The sequence below is a fragment of the Quercus lobata genome, chromosome 4 (genome assembly GCF_001633185.2).
Source record: "Quercus lobata isolate SW786 chromosome 4, ValleyOak3.0 Primary Assembly, whole genome shotgun sequence".
In the NCBI taxonomy this organism is placed as follows: Eukaryota; Viridiplantae; Streptophyta; class Magnoliopsida; order Fagales; family Fagaceae; genus Quercus; species Quercus lobata.
The window spans coordinates 54,140,015-54,164,022 of NC_044907.1; the positions used below are offsets into that span (position 1 = coordinate 54,140,015).

A 24,008-nucleotide genomic window follows, 5' to 3' on the forward strand; every position below is an offset into this window, starting at 1 on the left:
CCAGGCCAAAGAGGTTGCCCCGGGGACCTAAGCAGCTGATGGTCAGCCCACTCCTGCTCCGGGCTCTTAAGAGACTAGCTTAGGATTTTTGTCTCATTTTTTGTATTTCGATTTGTTTTGCCTCGCCAGTGTTTGTAAACAGAACTGCTTTTAGATTTTAATGATAAAGGTTATTTTCTTTCAAGTATTATTGTTTACCTCTCTTTTTTTCTTTTCATTATGAATGGATGCCTATTCCATCGCTAACTGTTGACAACCGAGCGTAAGTAAATGAATACGTGAATGGAACGATAGTTAATAATTAGGTGTATTGGCTGCGAACCTTATTTTCTCCAAGCCCCTGGTCCGAAGAGCCAGTCAGGATTTGGGCCCTATTTAACACTTAGGGAAAACAATGTCGCGGTTATTTCCCTCAAGTCTGCGGCCGAGAAGCCGTGCAAGACCTGGGTTCTGTCTAACACTGGGCAAAGAATAGCTTAATTGTTAATTTCCCCCAAGTCTTTGGTCCAAGGATCCATGCAGGACTTGGGTTCTGTTTAACTCTCGGTGAGAACCATTTTGCAGTTAATTTCCCCCAAGCCTGTGGTCCGAGGAGCCAGGCAGGACTTGGGTTCTGTTTAACTCTGGGTGAGAACCATTTTACAGTTAATTTCCCCCAAGCCTGTGGTCCGAGGAGCCAGGCTGGACTTGGGTTCTGTTTAACTCTGGGTGAGAACCATTTTGCAGTTAATTTCCCCCAAGCCTGTGGTCCGAGAAGCCAGGCAGGACTTGGGTTCTGTTTAACTCTTGGTAAGAACCATTTTACAGTTAATTTCCCCCAAGCCTATGGTCTGGGGAGCCAGGCAGGACTTGGGTTCTGTTTAACTCTGGGTGAGAACCATTTTGCAGTTAATTTCCCCCAAGCCTGTGGTCCTAGGAGCTAGGCAGGACTTGGGTTCTGTTTAACTCTTGGTAAGAACTATTTTGCAGTTAATCCCCCAAGCCTGTGGTCCGAGGAGCCAGGCAGGACTTGGGTTCTGTTTAACTCTTGGTAAGAACCATTTTACAGTTAATTTCCCCCAAGCCTGTGGTCTGGGGAGTCAGGCAGGACTTGGGTTCTGTTTAACTCTGGGTGAGAACCATTTTGCAGTTAATTTCCCCCAAGCCTGTGGTCCAGGGAGCCAGGCAGGACTTGGGTTCTGTTTAACTCTTGGTCAAGTAACTGCACAGCAATACGGCATCAAATATTTCATCTTTCATTAATAACAGTATCTTTTCAGGTTGCTTACATTTCAAGGGCGTGGGACTACACGTTCATCCAAGTCTTCTAAATAGTAGGCTCCTACGCCAGCTACAGAAGTGATGCGGTATGGTCCCTCCCGGTTTGGTCCGAGCTTCCCCCATGAGGGGTTCCTCGCATTGCCCAAGACTTTCCTCAGTACTAGATCTCCAGGCACCAATGACCTGGGCTTCACCTTGGCATCGTAGCCTTGCTTGAGCTTCTGCTGATAGTTAGCTAGGTGGACCATCGCGCCTTCCTTTCTTTCGTCGATGAGATCCAAGCTTTTTTCTAGAAGTTTGTCATTGGTAGCGGGACAAAAGGTGGTGGTCCTCTGGGTTGGGAAGTTCACCTCCAGTGGAATGATAGCCTCGGCTCCATAGGTCATTGAAAAAGGGGTTTCCCCAGTGGACTTACGAGGCGTGGTGCGGTATGTCCATAAGACATGGGCTAACTCTTCTACCCATCTTCCTTTTGAGTCATCTAGTCTCTTTTTCAGTCCGTTCAATATGGTCTTGTTGACGGCTTCTGCTTGGCCATTACTCTGGGGGTAAGCTGGCGTGGAATACCGGTTAACAATTCCCAGCTCGCTACAGTACCCTCTGAAGGTTTTGCTATCAAACTGGAGCCCGTTGTCTGACACCAGGGTGTGCGGGGTGCCAAACCTGGTTACTATATTCTTCCAGAGAAACTTCTTGACATCGACGTCCCTAATGTTTGCCAGCGCCTCGGCCTCTACCCATTTGGTGAAGTAGTCGGTGCCGACGAGAAGAAATCTTCTATTCCCTGTTGCCTTGAGGAATGGACCGAGTATATCTAGGCCCCATTATGCAAACAGCCAGGGACTGGACATCGGGTTTAGCTCTCCACCAGGCTGGTGTATGCTCGGAGCGAATCTCTGGCATTGGTCATACTTCTTGACGTAATCCATGGCTTCCTTTTTCATGCTCGGCCACCAATAACCCTGCGTTAAGGCTCTGTGAGACAAAGACCTACCCCCCATGTGACTTCCGCAAATTCCTTCATGTAACTCCTCCAAGATGAGTTCTGCAGCCTCTGGGTGCACGCATAGCAAGTACGGCCCTGAAAACGAGCGTCTGTAAAGCTTGGAGTCCTCCGATAACCAGAATCGGGTAGCCTTTCTCTTGATTTTGCTAGCCTCAACCTTATCGTCTGGCAAGGTGTCATGCTTTAAGTATAGAACGATAGGGTCCATCCAGCTCGGTCCTGCCCTGATGTTATGTATTCCATTCCCATTGGCCTTTTCTGCTGATGGACGGAGGACCTCTTCTACCAAAATGACTCGAGGTAGGGGTTGAGCCGAGGAGGTAGCCAACGTCGCAAGAGAATCAGCATGAGTGTTCCCACTTCTGGGTACGTGCGTCAAGCGGAAGTGATGAAATTGGGTCTGCAGGTGCTTAACCCGAACAAGATACTCTTGCATTCTTTCGTCCTTTGCCTCCATGTCTCCATTTACCTGCCCCACAATAAGTCTTGAGTCCGAGAACATGTCTACGGATTCCCCCCCCCCCATTTTCCGGACCATTCCCATCCCTTCCAATAGCGCCTCATATTCGGCTTCGTTATTTGTGGCTGAAAAACTGAGTCTCAATGACTTCTCTATGGTTATCCCTTCAGGTGAGAGCAGGACAAGCCCTAACCCTGAGCCCCTTTGGTTTGATGCGCCATCAATGTATGCTTTCCACCAAGCGAGCCCATGCGGGGAAACTGTGTTGCTCACCCGCTCACCAGCCCCCAGTAAGACCGACACTTCCTTTCCCTCTGATGCAGGCTCTGCAAACTCTGCCACCAGGTCGGCGAGGACCTGGCCCTTTATAGCGGTGCAAGGCATGTATCTAATGTCAAAGGCGCCCAAAATAGTTCCCCATTTTGCAATTCTACTTGTGTAATCTGCGCTGCGTAGGATGGATTTTAAGGGGAGTTGAGTTAACACCACAATCGTGTGTGCTTGAAAGTAGTGGGGCAGCTTTCTCGTGGCCTGTACGATGGCCAGGATAGCCTTTTCGAGGGGAAGGTAACGGGTTTCTGCCTCCTGCAACGATTTGCTAACGTAATAGACGGGGCGTTGCGTGCCGTTGTCTTCTCGGATCAGCTCCAGGCTTACTGCATGTGGAGCCACTGCTATGTAGGCAAACAAAACCTCGTCGGCCTCGGGACTGGACATAATCGGTGGCTGGGCGAGGTATTCCTTTAGCTGTTGGAAAGCCGTAGCGCATTCCTCATTCCACTCAAATCCTTTCCACTTGTGCAGTAGGAGAAAAAATGGCCTGCATCTATCTGCTGAGTGCGAGATGAAACGGTTTAGCGCTGCTATCATACCAGTAAGCTTCTGTACTTCCTTAGGGTTCCGAGGAGGCTGCAAGTTATGGATGGCTCTTATTTGGTCAGGGTTGGCCTCAATACCTCTGTGAGTCACCATATAGCCCAAGAACTTTCCAGATCCCACTCCAAAAGAACATTTGGTCGCATTCAGCCGTAGTTTATACTTTCTTAGTACTTGAAAAACGTCCCCGAGATCATCAATATGGTTAGGGGCCAGCTTACTTTTAACCACCGTGTCGTCTATGTACACTTCAATGTTTTTACCCATCTGATGTTCAAACATCTTGGTCATCATCCTCTGATAGGTTGACCCGGCATTTTTTAGGCCGAAGGGCATCACTTTATAATGATAATTCCTAACGGGAGTGACAAAAGCAGTCTTCTCCTGGTCTTCGGCGGCCAAGGGTATCTGGTGGTAGCCCTGAAAAGCGTCTAGAAAGCTCATTCTAGGATGTCCGACAGTCGAATCTACTAACCGGTCTATCCGGGGCATAGAGAAGGGATCCTTTGGGCATGCCTTGTTTAGGTCGGTGAAGTCTACGCAGACCCATCATTTCCCGCTCTTCTTCCTTACCACCACCGTGTTGGCTAACCACTCGGGATAGAAGACCTCTTTGATAGCCCCTGCTTTCTTCAATCTCGTAACCTCTTCTATCACAGCGTCAGTATGTTCTTTCGATGGTCGTCGAGGAGCTTGCCTCTTAGGTGTTATGGCTGGGTTCACATTAAGGCGGTGGCAGATGAAATCTGGGTCGACCCCGGGGGCCTCATAGGGGTCCCAAGCAAACATGTCTAAATTCTGTCGGAGGAAGGCAGTCAGTGCTGACTTCTCTTGGGGCGGCAATTCCGAGCCAATTTGAAAAAATCTCTCCGGGTCAGATCCGACAAGTACTTTCTCCAACTCCTCACAATTCGCATCCATGGCTGGTCCTCCACTTCCCGCAGTTGGGACCGTAGTCATTAATTGCTATAAGCCGCTTTCGGCCGACGTGGAAGTTACGCGATCCTGCCGCCGCAAGATTGCCGACACCATGCATTGCCTAGCAACTCCCTGGTTCCCTATTATCTCTTTGATCTGACCTCCCGATGGATACTTCACCTTTTGGTGCAAGGTTGATGACACAACCCCTAGGGTATGAAGCCACGACCGGGCCACGATGGCTGTGTAAGGGGAATATGCATCTACGACAATGAAGTTTACTTCTACCACCTCCGAGTCTGTTTGCACAGGCAACCTAATCATGCCTTTCGGGATGACTACCTTTCCTTCAAAGCTAAGCAGGGGGGAATCGTATGGTAACAGGTCTTCCTGCTTCAAGTTCATTCCCTTATACAAATCAGGGTACATTATCTCCACCGTGCTGCCCTGATCAACTAACACCCTTTCGACGTCATAACCTCCTATCCTGAGCGTCACGACCAAGGCATCATCATGGGGTTGGATAGTCCCTTGTTTGTCTTCCTCCGTGAACCCAATCAATGGCGTGGCGCTCACTCTAACCCTCTTGGGTTCCCTGTCTTCTGGCTTAGTCGGGAGATTGCTCACTGACATTACCCTGAAGGGGACAGGGCCTGTCCTTCCAGGTGCGGCGAGAATGACATTAATTGTGCCAATGGGTGGCCTCAACGCACTTTGTCTGGTTTCATTGTTTGATGGTTCCTGCCATCCTTCCGAGCGATGCAGCAGATGTCTCAGCTTCCCTTCTCGGACGAGCCTGTCTAAATAGTTCTTCAGGTTCCTACAATCATCAGTAGTGTGACCGGGTTCCTGATGGTATGCGTAATATAGGTTCTGATTACGCTTCAAAGGATCGCCAGCCATCTTGTTCGGCCACTAAAAGAAAGGCTCATACTTCACCTTCTCTAGGATTTTGTGGAGAGGTTCCCGGAACACAGCATGGACTGTCTGAGCCCTAGTAGATCCAGATTGCTCTATATAATCCCTTCTCGGCTTGTTACTGTTGTTAAACCGTTCCGACCTGAAGTCCCTCCTCTCCTGAGGGACGACCTTCGCTTTACCCTTCCCCATCTGCTGATCCTCCTCGACCCTTTTATACTTGTCAATTCGGTCCATGAGCTGGCGCACGCTGGTGACTGGCTTTCCAGTGAGGGACTTTCTTAAGCCATGCTCTGTCGGCAAGCCCCTTTTGAACGCGCTGATGGCGACATCCTCATTTTTCCCTTCGATCTCGTTGTACATTTCCCAGTATCTATCCGAGTAGGCCTTCAGCATCTCTCCTTCTCGCATGGACAGGGATAGGAGGGAATCGAGGGGCCGAGGGACTCTAGTACTGGTGATAAAACAGGAACCAAAAGCCTGCGTCAGCTGCTTAAAGGAATCTATGGAATTTGGCTGGAGGGAATCGAACCATCTCATCGCCATGGGTCCCAAACTAGATGGGAATATCCTACACATTAACGCCTTATCCCTGGTGTGGACGGCCATCCTTTGATTGAATTGGCTCACATGCTCCACTGGGTCGGACCGACCATTGTATATGGCAAATGTCGGTTGATGGAATCACCGAGGAAGCACTGCCCTCTCTATTCTACGTGTAAACGGCGACTGGGAGATGCGATCCAGGGCCTTACTCATGGCATCGTTGGCCAGGCCTTGGTAAGATGGGCTTTTGTGGCTGCGTTTACGAGGTCTCTCTTCCTCGTAGGAAAAGGTCTCGCTCGGAGGGGTTCTTGATCTTCGCCGGTATTCATTATCCTCGCCACTGCTAGAGCCCGAGGAGGGTAAAGGACGTTTCTGCTATGCTCGGTGCAGCTTTTTCTTCAAGTCGTCAATCTCTTTTCGTAAAGCCCTTCGATCGTCTTTCTCACGGGTTGCATGATCCTTCCCCTTTGAACGACTTTTACTCGTATGAGAGGTGTTCATGCTTCCCTCTCGTTGGTTATCTTGGTCGTTCCTTCGTTCGACATTTAAAAAATTGTCCTGCCGTTGAGAATCTGCATGTCCGGTTTGGCGCAAGCCTGATCCTTCCATTTCTTACTGTTCACTTGTCGAGACGCAAATTCTCCCCACAGACGGCGCCAATTGTAAGGGCGGATTTTGGGGCCCAGGCCCAGTGAGCAGGCAATTCTGGCCCAGAAGACCCTCAACAATGAATTTGTAGAGAGTGGGTCGAAGAACTAGGTCAAGACAGAGTGCACGTAATGGTTAGTAAGCCATGCAACCATTTGAACGTGGGAACGCTTCATTAGGATTCCTGGGATAACAGTTCATGGAACGACAACTCAGGCTTTTCTTACAGAACTTCTTCTTCTTCTCTCTCTTTTCCTTACTTTTTTGCTCTCTGGCTTCCCATCCCCTGGTCATGGGGGTTTTCTTCTCTTATATAGCATCCTTCGGATGATAATGGCCCTACACTTGTTGATCATCTAGGCCTCTACTTGAGTGCCTGTCCCATAGGACATCATCCTCCTTTTCTGTGAGTTGCACTGGCCAAGATAATATTGTTCTCCTGTCCTCTCCACATTAATGCAGCTGGAAAAGTAGCTTTCTCGCATTTAATGCGGCAGTTGTGGTTGCCCCCCTGCGCATCGAGCATTTTCCTTCGATCTGGGACGATTTCCCACTATGTGAAGGGTGTGCGTTGGATTCCCATTTGATGCGTCCGAGGAGACATTCCTCCTCGGACGCCTCTTAAACAGGCCCGGCCCGGCCCAACAGGGTTGGGCTGGAAGTCCTCTAGCCATGTCCTCACTTCTTGTCATGATTGGGCCCCGCATGGGTGCCAAGGCCCACCGTTGACTGATGAACTTTTACCCCCACAATAATCATCATAAAGTAATAAATAAAATTATTTTAAGCAGTAATAATTAAAATTCACTTAATAACAACAATTAACATGTTCATTATATTAAGAAAAATATGTCAAATGAACCTATGGTTTATTTTTTATTCTATTACTAGTACATACTATAGACAAATTTGTAATAAGAAAGTCATTTAGGCCGTAAGATTTATATTTTATCTAAGACATATCTTCTTATTGTTCCCCCTAGAAAAAAATCCTAGAGTCGCCACTGCCAATAATGTACCCTAACTTTATACTTAGTATGCGCCATGTAGACCTTCATATGTAGGGTCTAAAGTGGTTCATGGATATATAACTTGGTGATGACTCATTTTCCGCCCTATCCTTAAGTTAGACACTAAAGCGATACATATCTCGTTAGGCTGACCCACTATTCTAGTTGGGACCTAAGAAAGGTGCTAGCGCTCATAGAATTTATTTGATCACAAGTTCAAATTTCTTCAAATTTCACATATATAGTTATTTTGTCATTAAAGATCATGTGTCAAGGAAAATTTGGTTTATAAATTTATAATATTTTCTATTTGTTTTGGGAACATAGTATGACATTTTTTTTTTTTTTTTGCCAATCGTAATATGAAGATTTTTTGACCGGTAGATAGTTACAATGGGGAAGGAGAGGTGTGATTCAAATCACATATATAAAACACCATAATATATACTATTACAATTGAATTTTCACTTGAATCCCTTAGAGCATTTAAATTGGGGTGCTAAATTACCAAAAATGATATTTTAGTAGTTATGGCTGCAAGCGCCCTGTGATGAGTTTGAAGTGTTCTCCAATCGTGGGATGTACGTCTCGGCCTAGGATAGACTTGGTAGAGGGTGTAAATGGACTTGCCACCTAGATTAGATCCAAGAACCATATTTATAGCATCCTTATGTGAATGATTGATCTTACCAGGGCACATGTCCGGAGTTTAGGTATGGGAATGGGAAGGTGTTAGGCACCCAACCCTACTCGACTTGTGGGTCGGTCTCTACTCATTGTGTTCCAAATTCTAATCCCATCAAAGGGTCCTCTAACATGTTCATCTTATAGCCACACACACTTTAACATGCATCTAACATCCAAACATAACATATTATCCCACATACATGTCATAAGGCAATGACATCAATAAGGCATAAACATGTGGTCATGATTTTTAAACAAGACATATTCAATCATCCAAGCATGGCATCATAGTATTCAAGCACGGCATCATAGTATTCAAGCACAATCATCAAGTTCATCAATCAACTCATGTTAAACAATCCAAATGCATGTCCATATTCATATGCATGACTTATTTCACTTACCTTACTATACCACAACACCTATACATCAATGCATGTTCATGTTCTATGCATGTTTATATTCTCTAAAGCATGTAAACCCTAATATAGAGATTAAGCAAACAAAACATGTTCTACTACTGACCTAAACTCTAAATATGCAAGAACTTGACTAAACAGAAACAAACACTTGCGCACCCCATGTGCATGTGTGCACATGCATGCAAGTATGCCTTGGCATGCATGATGCATGCACACACATACGAGCCCAAGAACACCACCCTAGAACATGCAAGAACAGAAGATTAAAACAATAAATCTAATGACCTATCATGCTGCTAATATATATAAAAACTAAACAACCTAAATTAACAAACAAGGTATTAAAGAAATAAAACACACACCAAAAAAAAAAAAAAAAAAAAACCCAAACAAACAACAAGAAAAGGAAGAGACAAAGTTTGAACCTTTACCTCAACGCTAGAACTCTTTAGAGTTTTGATTTGAATGTTCCCTTCAGTCAATCTAATCAAGAACAAAACCAAGAAGAGTAAGATTAAAACTCAAAGGTTAAGACCAAGATATGTCTCAACCAAGTAAACTTTAATTTGAGGATGTTTTAGAATAAAAACTACCTCTTTGATTCACTATTTTCTAGTGCATTTGGCTTTTTTTTGGTAAAAGAGCCTTTAGGTCCTTTTTATGGGATCATAGAGGGGTGTAGGGTGGCTCCCAAACGATGTGTGATTCACTCTATATGATTTTATATCCAAAATTTTTTTCCTTACATGGGGTATCCGTGTGCATGCTTGATATATACGTACACATTCTTAACAGCACACGTGCTTAGGGTTTTCCTGCATTATTTTCTTCACCAAATATCCTTCAAGCTAAAGATTCACAAGATTAAACTCTAAATCAATCCTTGGTCTTTCAAGTGATGTCGTCATTAGGGAACGAGAGTTCATGTCGTAAGGGGTACAAAATGAGATGTCTACAGTAGTCCAAGTAACAAAAACCATGCTTCACTCGAGTTGATAAAGTTAAAAAAATTACTAAATTGCTATAGTAAATTACTACTTATATTTTTGTTTTTAATTCTCTCTTCTCTTTGTTTATCTTACTTTCACTCTCTTGTCCCTTTCTCTTTCGTCCTTCTCTCTCTCTCTCTCTCTCTCTCTCTCTCTCTCTCTCTCTCTCTCTCTCTCTCTCTCACACCACTAATGCCTCTATGATGGAGATCAATGTGGGTTATGGTGGAGATTGGTGTGCATGGGTCACACTGGATCTACTACTAAGTTGAGGATGCCAATATGCTACTGGTTCGATTTGAGGACGACAATAATGAGGGCAACAACGCTGGTTTTCTGGGTTATGGGTCATGAAAATTAGGTTGATTTTGGCTTGTGGTATGCGTGGGTCACAATGGATCTACTACTAAGTTGAGGATACCAATATGCTACTAGTTCGATTTGAGGACGACAATAATGAGGGCAACAACGCTGGTTTTCTGGGTTATGGGTCATGAAAATTAGGTTGATTTTGGCTTGTGGTGGCAGTGGTGGTTGAGTTGCTAGGTTTTTTTGGGGGGGGGGGGGTTTGTAGTGGTGGATGGGTTTCTATTTGATCAATTAAATGGAGAGAGAGAAAGAGAGAGAGAGAGAGAGAGATGAATAAATAAATAAATATTATTAGCTGTGATGTGAAGAATAAGAGATGAAAGGTAGTGTGAGTTGTGAAATAGTATGTTTAAGGATAAAATAACTTCTTGGAGTGATAAATATTAACCTTTGTAGCACCCAAATGTGAATGTTCGTAAGATGAAATCATGCTTTAATAAAGGCCAATGCCTTAGTATGATAGAGTCGACACAATTTAGGCAAAAATATCATTTTGATCCCTACATTTTGAGGTCATTGTCAATTTAATCCCTATATTTTTGGTAGGAGTCAATTGGTCCATATTATTTACATAATATGATGACATATCTAAATTTTAGTAGTCACATCAGCATTTAAAATTACTTTTATTTTCTTTACCAAATTTTTATTACAAATTTTTTTAACAAAACAAAAATTTCTTTTTTTATTCTTATATCTTTATTATAATTTCTGAGTTACCAAACACTCTCTCTATCTATCTCTGCAATTTCTTTACTCTTTAGCTTCTCTCTCTCCCTCTCTTATGGCTTTCACTCTCTTTCACTTTACTCTTCTTCTCTTCGGTCATCAATGGCTATCAAAAAAGACTCAACACCTCCACCAATTATCGGCAAAATCAGATCATACACAGTATTCATGAAGCCATCATCGACTTCGTCCCAAAAGCTTTCTTAGCAGCTATTTTTCGATTCAGCCAAGAAGATCGTTGTCCCTTCGCTGCAACTATTTGATAAGTTTATTCAAGAATGAGATCCATAATGGATGGTCCTAGAGAAGAATGAGAAGGGGTTACCAAGAATAAACTGGGTTTGATTACATATGAGGTTGTTCCTTTTTGTTTCTTGGTTCCTCTACCCTTTCTGAGTTTTGAATCTTCTAATTTCTGAAAGCATCACAAGAAACAGAGATCTACTTTCTAGTTCTAATAAACTACTGTGGGAAGCAAAATGATGATTTTTTGTTTAAAAAAAAAATTATCTTGGGGACTTCACGTTTGCTCTCAGAACCTCATTAAAGAATTCACATTCATTATAGAAAAGAAAGAATCTTTTGGATCATTGTTGATATCTGATAGTAGTAGCACTAATAAAATAATCAAAGGTCCTTTCCCAATTAATTGTTGTTTATGTAGAGAATAAAGTTGCAAAGAAAGAGACGGTGTGTTTGGTTACCGAGAAAAAAAACTCGAGAAAATAAAATAAAAATTTTAAAAGGTGACGTGGCTTTTAATGTGGTCACTAAAATTTAGGCTTGTCATCATAAAACGTAGTTTAATACTAGGCATGCCAACAGTGCAAATCGTTTGTCATATATGCATTTTTCATTAGCAAGTTAATGGTAAAGACTAAATTGGTTGCAAGTGGAAAATAACGGATAAATTAACTGCTACAAAAAATATAGGGACTAAATTTACTTTGACCTCAAAATGTAGTTAGGGTCTATTTGGAATTCGCTTATTTGGTGAAAATTGAAAATTTTTACTGAAAGTACTATAGATAAAGGTAAAAGTTAGTTGAAATAGTACGGTGGGACCCATGAATAGTATCAAAAAGTGCAGTGGGCCTATGAATAGTAGCAAAATAAGCTGAATAGTAAAATAAGCTGATTTTTTAAACTAGAGCCAAATGCACACTTAGTGAGTTAATGGTAAAGACTAAATTGGTTGCAAGTTGAAAATAACAGAGACTAAATTGACTGTTACCAAAATATAAGGAATAAATTAACTGTAACCTCAAAATGTAAGAACTAAAATGATGTTTTCTCGGACAATTTATACAACCCTAGAAGAAAAAGCAATATCATCTTCCACCAATGAATAATGCTAGAAATACAAATTATTTTACAAATTGCTGATGTGATGAGTAATTATTGGTAAATAAAAAAATAATATTAATAGCGAGTCTAAATAAAAACCAATAAAAAGATGGCTACATCAATAATTTGTAAAAATCAAGGGTGGAGCTATAGCAAGGCTTGGGGGGAGGGGGGATTGCCCTCGAAATTTTAAAAAATTATTTTATATTATGTATAAGTAGTAAAAGTTTAAATATTTAGCTACAAAAATAGAAGTTTGCTTCCCCAAATGTTTAAGTTGGTCCAATGATACTCTTAAAAACCAATAGAATTTGTCAATTAGTCTAATAGTTATAGAGACAAGATATTTTTTGTTTTCTCTAATTTGTTTTTTGTACATGTTTAATATCAAATTAAATTGCTTTTATATAATATTGGAGTTTAAAAGATGATAAATTCGTCTAAAAAATATCTTGCAAATATACATATGTGAAAGTTATTAATTTTATACATACTATATTTATAAATTATGACATACTTTAATATTAATATATTAATATTTATATTTGTGTATATACATTTAGACATATGTGTGATAGTTTATCTTAACTCGAGACTAAAATATTAGTGACAAAATATGGCACTACAAATAAAAAATTCTAACTTCACCTCTAGTAAAAATATTGTAAAATAATTTATAGTTATAGCATTATCTTCAACCAGTTGCCCTACCTCTACGTGGGCGATGGTGCAAAATCTTAGGCGTGACGTAGATTCCAATTTTGGTATTCTCCATCCAATCCCAAAGTATTGATAATCTCAACAAATCATGAATTAGCACGTAACAACCGTAGGATAATATCCTTAAAAAATTCCCATGATCCAGCTTTCCACAATAATCAAAACAGTCAATACAATAAGTTATCGTACAACTTAGAATCACCATAACCCTACCTTCTCCCTATGTCTCTTCGCTGTCTCCGTCTCAGAACGTAGTAGTAAATGTAACCCCACAAAAAGAGTAACTCAAAGACTGTCACACACAGAGAGAGAGAGAGAGAGAGAGAGAGAGAAATGGGTGTGATGTGTGATAACACGAGTTGACGCGATTTGCAAGAAGTACGAGAAGTACGACGTAGATAAACACAAGGACAAGGACCCCAGCGTTGTTTCTGGTGGGGATGATGCTTTTGCTCGTTTATACGGCGTCGTTGAGGCCGACACCGATGCTGCCTTCCAGGTCTGTCTCTGTCTCTGTCTCTGTGTTCATGGCGGTCTTGGATGATGAAAAGGGTCTTTGTTGGTTTGTCTTAAGAATGCTTTTTCTTCTTTGTTGAGAAAAAAACTGATCAGAAAGGACAAGAAAATAAAAAAGTTAACCAATATAGAATCTTCAGTTTTATGTTCTTTGTAGAGGGTGCATGTTGGTTTAGTGTTTTATTATTATTTTATTTATTTTTAGGGTGGGGAACCTTTTGCTGTGAAGAAAATTGAAAGGGAAAGGAGAAGAAGAAAAGTATGAACTTTTTTCTTTTTTGATGTTTTGTGTTTTATTACTTTTTAAATGATTAACTTATTTGTTAAGGAAAAAGTGTTAGTAGGAGGCTGAGTATAGAGTAAAGGTTTTTGCTGTGATTATATTTAATATGCTTTCTATTTTTAGAATTTTTTTTACGTTTTGGTTATATTTATGTTTATTTAATCTTGTAGAAATCAGATGCGGCTGCCAACGAGAAGAACGGGGCTACGGTGGTGGCTTTGAATGCAGAGATTAGGCTAACCAAAGCTCGTTTGCTTGGGGAGCTCCCTAAATTGCAGAGACTTGCTCTTAAAAAGGTTAGTTTATCTTTTTACATTTTTTTTTTTTTAATGTTATGTATCTCTCTGTATATGTGTTTAATTGTTGATATGAAGTTCCGTCTTCTTTTTTTTCTTTATTTTTTTATTTTTTATTTATTTTTTATATTGCTTTGTTTCTGAAAAATGTAGAAAAGGGTATAAGTTTCCTAAACTTGTACTTTGATTTAAATTTTCTTCATTTATTCAAGGGGGCACTTAAGAACATGTTCAATTTCCAAAATTTTCTCTTCTAAGTTCTAACCTTAGTTGAGCTAAAATTGGTGGAATTTCTGCTTTCAAATGCGGGAAAAGACTTCAAATTGCTATCCCTATGATTTTTTGAGTATTTCCTGGATTAAACAAAAGCAAAATATTGTTTTCATTTATAGTATTTATTTTTCATCTTGTGCTAGACTCTACTACCCTTTTTGCTACTGATTCTAATTCATTTCCCTTCTTGGTATGCTTATTAAGGTTTAAAACTATTTGTAGGTCAAGGGCTGTCAAAAGAAGAAGAGCTTGAGGCTAGAAATGATTTAGTTTCTGCACTGAAGGAGAGGATTGAAGCTATACCTGATGGATCTAATACTAGTGTAGCTAAACAAACTGGTGGTTGGACAGCTTCTGCCTCTTATACTGGAATCAAAATTGACTAACTTCAGGTATTACTTTATTTAAGTTATTGACCAGGGTTCTTATAAACCTGTAATAATTATAAACTGATTAAGCTTGAACACATATTATACCAGATGGAAGATCTGATAATGAGTACTTTCAACAAACCAAAGAATCGGATCGGTTTAAGCAGGAGTATGAAATGCGGAGAATGAAGCAGGCAAGTATAAATAAAGCAGTGGTTTTTGAGTTTGTGTACTTGTGAGAGCTCAGCTACCTGTTCTCTCATTATTGTTATTAGCAGCTAGGCATTTGACCTCGATGACTCTGTTTCATTTTTATTTTCCTGATTTGGAAGCTGGTTTTAGATATTTCTTGGATTTTTCACATGAAGCCTCCCTCCAAAAAGAAACCTTTGATTTTGATTTCTTTAAAGAGCTCATTATAAACAGTGCCATTGTTATTCTGCCAAAGATGGTGGGTAAAGGATTTAGCAGTAGCCAGTAATAACTGGGAAATATTCAGAATTATGCGTTGGAGTTGTTGGAACACATTTTTTTCTTCTCTATGTAGCCTGTGATACAACCATTACATGTAAGATCAATTTGAATTCATATAGGATCAAGGATTGGATGTTATAGCTGAAGGATTGGACACATTGAAAAACATGGCACACGACATGAATGAGGTATTTCTCTGCTTGATTCCATCAAATGTGATAGAAAGAATAGAGTAAATTGAATTCTTGTTCCTATTATAATGTGAATTTGATGTACTGGAATTTGACAGACAAGTATGATTGATGGACGAAATAGACGATTAGGTAATCCATCATTTTTTTTCTTTTCTTTTTGCCAGTGTCTTCTTGATTATCTATCATGGAGGTATAGGACTTATTGGGAGAATCTTACAGCAATACCTATCAGATAGTCCTCCATCTAAGTTTGTTAATGGCTAGGTGATATGAAAACTCTACAAAGGATTTGCCAAAGATTTCCCCCCCTTACATATATATGTGTAAATGAAATTTGTAAAATGAATTATTGACTAAATTTGGACATCATCTCAGGTCAACAGAGCAACCACTGACCTTAAAGGTGCTAATGTGAGACTCAAGGAGACTGTAACCCAGGTATATACATTTTGTGCATATTTGAAATTTAGATTATCCATGATCCATCCTTTCATATCATCCCCTCACATCCTTCTTGTATGTGTTTCTACTTTATTCAGCTGAGGTCCAGCCGTAACTTTTGCATTGATATCATCCTCCTATCTATAATTTTAGGAATTGCTGCCTATTTATACAAGTTAGCTCCATATCTTACCACATTAACCTAAAATTCTGGATTACTCTTTGTTGCATATTCCTCCACTAATGTGTATCTGGCCAGATAAAGATTTTGATATGAATATTAAGAAAGCCTATAGATTTCTAACTCAATTGTTTCAGTGAGATCCCTGTGTGTTGACTTGGTAAAAATGTCTGACATTTTTTCAAAACAAATCTAACCTACCTCATTTTGAATGAAGTGTAACTCTCACTATTCTGAGCTTTTAGCAGCCACTGAGTTGCACATCTGCAAAAATGGCACTGGTGCACCGTGCACAACTATGGAAGGTGTTTAGTAATTTAACTGGTATTTTCTTGAAATTTCATAATAGAGCTTTATAAATGTGACAACATTAATTATTTTTAAATTGCTCTGAAAATTGACATAATTTTAAGGTTGTGCATCAATATGTAATTTTACTGACGAAAATAGTATTTATACAGTCCTCTATGTCCCACCGATTGTGATTGACCTCCTCTCGTGGCCTTTGTATCTATAATAATACTTAGGGAAAGAGACGTAATTTTCGATTTCCTTCTAGATGAATATGATGATGAAGTTATTGCATATTTTGATGCCTGTAATTCTCTATGCAGTGTCTTAAAGTGACATTGGTGCTCTTGCAACTACCACCACGGCTCCTCTATTTACTGATATATGGACTCCTTTGAGTCGAGGAATTGTGTGTATATGCATGCAATGGTGGTTTTTTGGCGTAATATTGATGTGCGTATGCGTGCTTCCTATAGTATAATGTTAGTGCAAGCGTGTTGGTATCTGTGTTTCTTGTCTGATATTAGTATATGCATGATTCTCTCTCACCTTGAGATAAATTTCACATTTACATTTCATACATATAGCATGACTTGGATTGCCAACAAATTCACAATGTTTTCTTTTGAAAAAAATATTAACATTGTTAAGAGTCTCTGGTTTTAGAGTGTGTTTGTTTGGAGGTGAAATAAAAAGAAAACAGGAAAAAAAAAAAATTTGGAGTGTGTTTGATTGGGGAGGAATGAAAATAAATGATGGGGTCCAGGTGTTTTCTCCTTGAACCCACTAAAATATTTTCTCTCCAAAATGGGGAGAAAACTGAGTGGGGATGCATTTTCTCTTGATTGACAAAAATGCCCATGTGCACTTCATCTAGTTGCCTCCTTTTTTTTTTTTTGTCACTTTTTTGTTTTAATTGGGCATCATTCTTTAATAAGGGTATATAAGTAAATTTATTCAAGCTCATTTTTCCATCTCTAAACTTTTTCACTCACAACTAAACAAAATGAGAGAAATTAAAATCTTTTCTATTCTCCCACCATTTTCTATCCTCATTTTTCTACTATTCCAACCAAACGGAACCTTTTCCGTTTGGATTGAATTTATTGTTGCTGAAACTAAAAACTGAAAATTGAAAACACTGTAGCAAAATAATTTTTAAATGTGTGAAAAGTACTGTGTGACCTATTTTTAATATTTTTAAATGCGTGAATAGTGCTGCTACAGTATATAAACAGTACTGTTACAGTGCATGAACAGTGATTTTTGTCTCTGCACAGTAAATTCACTGTTCATGTGCTGGATAAAAAGGGAAAAAAAAAAGGAAGGAAACTAGCAAGACCAAAATCTTCCAAAGGACCTTCTTTTTTGGGGCCTAGAATCTTCACATATTTGGAAGAAGGAAAATGATAAAAGTACTACAAGTTTTACTATACTGAGCTTTCAAACTGACGTAACAATGAATATAATTAGGTGGCGGGTTTTAATTATCTTGTAAATAAATATTTGAATTGTATTTATAATTTGTGACGCATTTATAAATATAATGTAGTAAAACTTGTAGTACATAAACAGCTTCTCATTATTAATTTTTTGCTTATATGTGATCCTTCATTGGAAGTTGGAACATTCAATGGAAAATTTATTGCCACTTTTCAATACCAAACATACCAACCATGTGTAGGTGAAAAAGCCTTCTCCTACAACTACGTAGAGTTCATGACAAGGCTACCTTTACTTTCTTTTTTTTTTCTTTTTTTCTTTTTTTGGGTTCTTTCGGGCTTAATAAAGGCGACCCTTTACTGGAAATTTGAAAGATTCCCCTGTGGGATCTCAATTTTCGTGAGATCCAGGAAAGTCACACTGGCCTTGGAATCATCTGTCTTTTTTTATTCATAATTATAATTAATCGCACATCTAATAAATAGTGAATCTTTAACTCACGACATCACATTTCATCTTATTCTTACAAAAAGAAGAGATGCGATTTAAATTAGAGATCTCACTCTCCTAATAGAGTAAAATTAGAAAAACAAAAATTCTGCTCATTATTGAATTAGGTGGTTTGATTTATTGAATTTGTGGTGGACGATATGGAAGCCTAATGACATGAAATAGAGAAAATAAGCCGAGGTTGAAAAGCCTGATCAAAGTATCAAACCATTTTGTGGTCACACTTTGTGTAAATGATTAAAATGCGCAGTACAACTAGCAGGAAATCGAGTCCAAATTCAGTCACTGTAGTTGTAATTTAAATAAAATTTCACAAAGAAAAGGCAGAATTTCAATTTGTAAAAGGTACTAGTTAGTTTGCGAGATAACATGGAAAATTGTACATAAAATACAAAAATATGCAGTATATTAAATATTTAATTTAATTTTCCTAAAAATAGTAGTATATGTTAATGATAATATATTAATTATATTTAGTGTGAGAAACAAGTAAAGAACAAATATTAAATTACAAACTCTTTATCATTTTAGTAAGTTGAATGTAGCACCAAAATAAAGGAATAATTGAAAAGCCAACCAAGACTAAATTTAACTTTATTATTGGTGAAATATCAAGCTTAATTTAATCAAAATTTGTAATAATAATTTGTCAAGTGTTTGGTTATTTAGCTTCAGCCCAATAGAACTTGCCACATGAGTCTAGTTAGTTTTGGCTAAGTTTACACCTCCAAATTGTTAGAGTAGAGAACACCGCACACCTTTGATGTGAAAATCACTCTACAATTTCAAAGTTCTTATGGGGAGAAGAGAGGAGGATAAGAGTTAAGGTTCAAATTTCTAAAAATGAGTTTCACACATATATACATACTAATAAAAGTAGCTATTATATCATTTGCCTCTTCAATCAAATGACCGTAAGAGGCATTAAACTATTAAACTGTTGGATTTGAACTAAATATCCTTGCTTATTCCAAAGTATATCCTCTAAACCCAAATATATCATCCCTCTCAATACCTCCTATTCCTATAAGCTTTGGTGCTTTACCGCAAATGAGAAACTTTTTGCCGTCTAATCAATCTTTGGATTTAAAAAACCAATAAATTAAAGCAAAAAAAAAAAAAAAAAAGGCAAAGCAAACAAGTGAAATCGAAAAAATTATGAGATGGGGTGCACTTAATTTAACCTAAAAATGCTGTTGGCTTTGATGTCATAATGGGTCACAATACTTTTTTTCAAATAAAATAAGAAATCACACATTAGATTGTTGAATTACCAGACGCACTCAAGCCTAATGAGTTTAGCACCTGGTTAGAGTACATTGGCTAGAATTTGAAAAGGAGACAATAAAAATCATGGAAAAAGTAATTTTTTGCTCTCAATCCAATCAATTTTCATATGACCAAAGCTTTAGTTGTCATCAATAAGGCAAAACACTAAAATGAGTGGGCCACAAAGAAAACAAAGTAAACAAAGGTTTTCTTATTTTTTTAAAACAAATAAATAAATAAAAAGAGAAACAACAATCTTTTACACAAAAAAAGAGAGAAATCAACAATCCTAGCGTGTGTGGTTGTGAAACACCTAGAAGAAGCGTGCAGCTAGAATTCTTTCACATTTTCATATGCGAAAATATGGTTAGTTTTTTGTATTGGTTTCAATGAAAAAACACATTTTGTGAGATAATGAAAGTTTCTATCCTTTATATATTTGTCTTCTTAGCAGCCAAAAAGCAAGTTACTTGGGCTTTTGCTTATTCTTTCTTTTTTATAATAAACCTTGGCTTTCTCCCAATCGGCTTTATTTGGAATCTACACACTTTTCTTCGACTTTTATGGGACAATGACTGCATAGGGCTTTTTCTAAATTTTTGCTCCAATGCTACGGATATTAAAAAAAAAAAATCTCTTTAGTTTTTCTTCCTCTCTCCATCTATCTGAGATTCGTTTATTTTGTTGAAACTAAAAACTTTTTACTGAAAGTACTATAAATAAAGGTAAAAGTTAACTGAAATAGTACAATAAAACCCATGAATAGTACTAAAAAGTACTGTGAAACCCATAAATAGTGGTAAAAATAAACTGAATAATAAAATAATTTGACAAAAATAATTTTTACCAAACAGACACTAAGTGAAAACTAAAAATAAAAGGGAGAGAGAGAAAACCATTTATTTAGTTTTATGTTAGATTCACCTAGCATATATGGAGGTTTGAAGTGGTAAGACTGATATATATATATATATATATATATATAAAAAGTAAAAACTAATAAGTGTCCATTTGGCAAAGATTATTTTTACCAACTTATTTTACTATTTAGCTTATTTTCGGTACTATTCATGAGTCTCATTACACTTTTTGGTATTATTCATGGGTTCCACTGTATTATTTCAATTAACTTTTACCTTTATTTACAGTACTTTTAGCAAAAAGTTTTCAGTTTTAGCAAAATAAGCAGATCCCAAATGCACCTTAAGAGTAATAAAAATGAGATATTTTTTACATTCCCAACAAATTTTACAATTATTAATATGACAAGTTATTGCTAGTGAAATAATAAAGATGAAAGTCTAGATACAAAAACTGCTGATGTGGCAGATTGTTAATAGCAACTAAAAAAAGTAATGTCAATAGTGAGTTTAGATAAGAATAAAAAAAAAACTTGTCAACTCAATAAATGTAAAAAAAGTTGTCAAGATTTTTATATATGATGTATTAATTATAATTAAGTGGTATCAATTGTGAACCTATATGAAAATTAATAATAACTTGCCAACTACATAATTGTAAAATTGATTAAGAAAAATATCAATAATTTTAGAAACACTCAATTTCATAACATGCTAGTATGATTCTCATAGTCAAAATTGAGCATAAAATCCGGTGTGTCCATAGTATTGTCTAAAAAATGTTGTGTTTATAGCATTATTCGCCTTTAATTTTTTTTTTTTTCCATCTTAGATTTATGTTGCGGCTTGGTGGTGGCCTGGTAGGTAGTAGAATTTAGATCACTAGAAAGTCGAGATCATAGACCCAGTTGGATCCACAAGTTGGACTCAGAAATGTCCTTTTCAGAACTTATAAGCCTCTTATCCATTACCCAATCATAGTGATTTGAACTTCTTCTACTTTCTCAAAGTATTCAGATTTTAATTACTTGTATAACTAGTTTAGCAACTTTAGCAATTTTTTTCTTCTCAAAAAAAAAAAAAAACTTTAGCAATTTTCTAATTTGCATCCCAGCATTATCTATAACTCGTGGAAATACCTTGTCTCTGCGTCTCTTTGAAGCGTGGGAGGAATTTCATGTGACCCTCAGGTCCCCCAACATAAAGCTGGGGGGTTCAAAATTTGTGTGACCACTATCCAAAACTTCTTATATGAGACTGCGACTATTTAACAATGAAAATCCAAAACTTCTTAATGAGTACTTTTAGTATTATATAAATTGTCACAATTATTTTACGTGTCAGATTGTGATAGGCTGACGGATTGTTTGTCACTTTCACATGGATCCACCATTTTTCTCCACCATTCACAATTTACAATGTGGACAGTTGTAGCACAAGTTGTACAATTTTATGTGGTCTTAGAATTTTTCAACTTCTTGCTGGTAAAAAAATTAGACTTTGTGGATTTCAGCTAGTTTAACTGATAAGTTTTTTGTCATTGGAAAAGAAATTTGGAATTTGAACTCTTCCTACACTAAAAGCTATTAAGTGTCTTGTAGAGTCGGCTCAAGGCCTTTTGAGTACTAAAATGACTACTTTAAGTGGGACATATTCTTATATTTTGAATATTAATAAAAGATTTATTTAACTTCTGACACTTTTTTTTTTCATTTAAAATCTATTTTTTTTTAAATGCTAAATTATGAATTAAAACAAATCAATTGTATTACTCAATGGCTATATAACTAAAATAAACTCTATCTATTGAGTGAGGTAATCAAATGACAAAATTATGACTGAAAATTTTAATAAAATTATATATTTAATATCTCTAAATAAAATTTGAGTTTAAATTTATTTATTAGTGAGAGATTAATGAGTTCTTTCAGCATTTGTGTGTGGAGATTAATGAGTTCTATATTCTAAAATTGAGAAAAACGAACAATCATTGTCACATCCAAAGAAAAGATTTTTCCTTTTTTGGTTTTTCTTTGATAAAAAATTACTTTTTTTATTTATTTATTTATTGGTGATTATTTGGAACTTAATTAATATGCCCATTGATACAATTATATCTCTATTAGTAAAAATTAGGGAGTCTTTTAAGGTTGCCTACATGCCTTATACATTGGGCTGGCACTAGTATTTCAGCCCGATAAAAAAAAAAAACAATTATTAAGAAGCAGACATTATAAATTGAAATTCTACCACGCATATGTGTGTGTGTATATATATATATATATATATATATATTAGACTTGATTTCACCTCGGCTAGATACTAATCTTCATGTCTTTTCTTTTTTTAAAGCTGATTTTCTCATTTAAACGTGACAACTACACATTGTAAGGTTTTAATTATTTGGTGAAACTATATTGAATATTATTGGTATTTAAGCTTTTTAGATGAGACATTGAAAAATCTTAGAATATAATAAAAAAATTGACTTGACAATACAGCGCACTTTGATGTGATAATATCATTTCAAATACGATACCTAGATTATGTTACTTAAAACATGAAGGTTGCGTTTGGGAACTTAGATTTGGATTTGGATTTGACATTAATAGATTTGAAATTAAGGGATTTCAAATCCATTGATTTTAGAAGTTATTTCAAATCCAAGTATTTTAAATATTGAAAATTCTTGGTGGATTTGTCAATTCCAAATTCTTGACCTTTTTTAAACTTCCCAAACAAAGGATTTGAATTTAAGCCCCCTCAAATCCAAACCCAAATCTAAGGAATCCAAACAGGCCAGAAGAGAATCAGAATCAATTATGGTACTTAAACACATGAAGCAAATTGGAATCCTATTGATTTATATCATTTAAGCAATAACTTTTGAGAAATTTTTCCATATAAGTGATATTGAAAAAAATGATAAAATAACAAAAAAAAAATTTACAAAGTGATATCAATGGTGAGTTCAGACGAGAATCAGTAAGAATTTTGCCACATCAATAATTTGTAAAATTATTGTAAGTAGGTTTGTGGTTGTAGCATTAATGTCAATGTGTTTACCCAGACTAGAAGTAAACTTGACACAATAGTGTAGGAGTTTTAGTAATATCTTTTTTCCCCTTTTTGATGGGTCAACAAGAATGAGTTTACTTCTAATAACCCCATTTATCTTGTAAATAGATATTATTAAGAGCCATATAGTTCAATTGACACTTTTGGGTATTTCCAAAAGAGACATCTTAGGTTCAAATCCTCCCTTCCCCAACTATCAAATTATCTCTAAAAAGAACTTGTAAATGGCTATAGGAGATTGCCTAATGAATCTTTGTCGAAAGCATGTTTAATGTATTTAAACTAGGTCACATGATATCAAACAAACTCAACTGGTTTATTCATGTCAAGTTTCTTAAATCATTGGCAAACTTGCATTGACAAAATCACATCTTGCATCTTTGAGGAATTTTCTCATTTTTGTTGAGTGCACTTTTCCGTCACCATCTCATATCTTTAAGAAGTCTTTTGGAGAACTAAAATTTACAACAATTTTACAATAATCTAATTAAATTATCCTACTACCTCAAATATCGGAAATTGTGGTGGGTTTATATATGAGGTGGTAGGATAATTTGGTAATGTTACAAAATAATTGTGAATTTTTGTTGTTTCCTTAAATTTATTGCTAAGCAACATTACTT

The 24,008-nt window shown here is 37.3% G+C and overlaps 2 protein-coding genes and 1 pseudogene across 2 annotated transcripts; 1 reads left to right on the forward strand and 2 right to left on the reverse strand.

Annotated features, from left to right (window-relative positions):
- Window positions 1-1,271: 1,271 nt before the first annotated feature.
- Window positions 1,272-4,562, reverse strand: LOC115985455. The gene is made up of 3 exons (XM_031108390.1): window positions 4,248-4,562; window positions 2,095-4,022; window positions 1,272-1,923 (listed from the first exon to the last, which is right to left on the reverse strand). The coding sequence occupies exons 1-3, from the start codon at window positions 4,560-4,562 to the stop codon at window positions 1,272-1,274; spliced, it is 2,895 nt and encodes a 964-aa protein (XP_030964250.1).
- A 6-nt stretch (window positions 4,563-4,568) lies between these two features.
- Window positions 4,569-5,423, reverse strand: LOC115985456. The gene has a single exon (XM_031108391.1). The coding sequence runs from the start codon at window positions 5,421-5,423 to the stop codon at window positions 4,569-4,571; it is 855 nt and encodes a 284-aa protein (XP_030964251.1).
- Window positions 5,424-13,257: 7,834 nt separating this feature from the next.
- LOC115987755 lies at window positions 13,258-16,542 on the forward strand (annotated as a pseudogene).
- The last annotated feature ends 7,466 nt before the right edge of the window (window positions 16,543-24,008 follow it).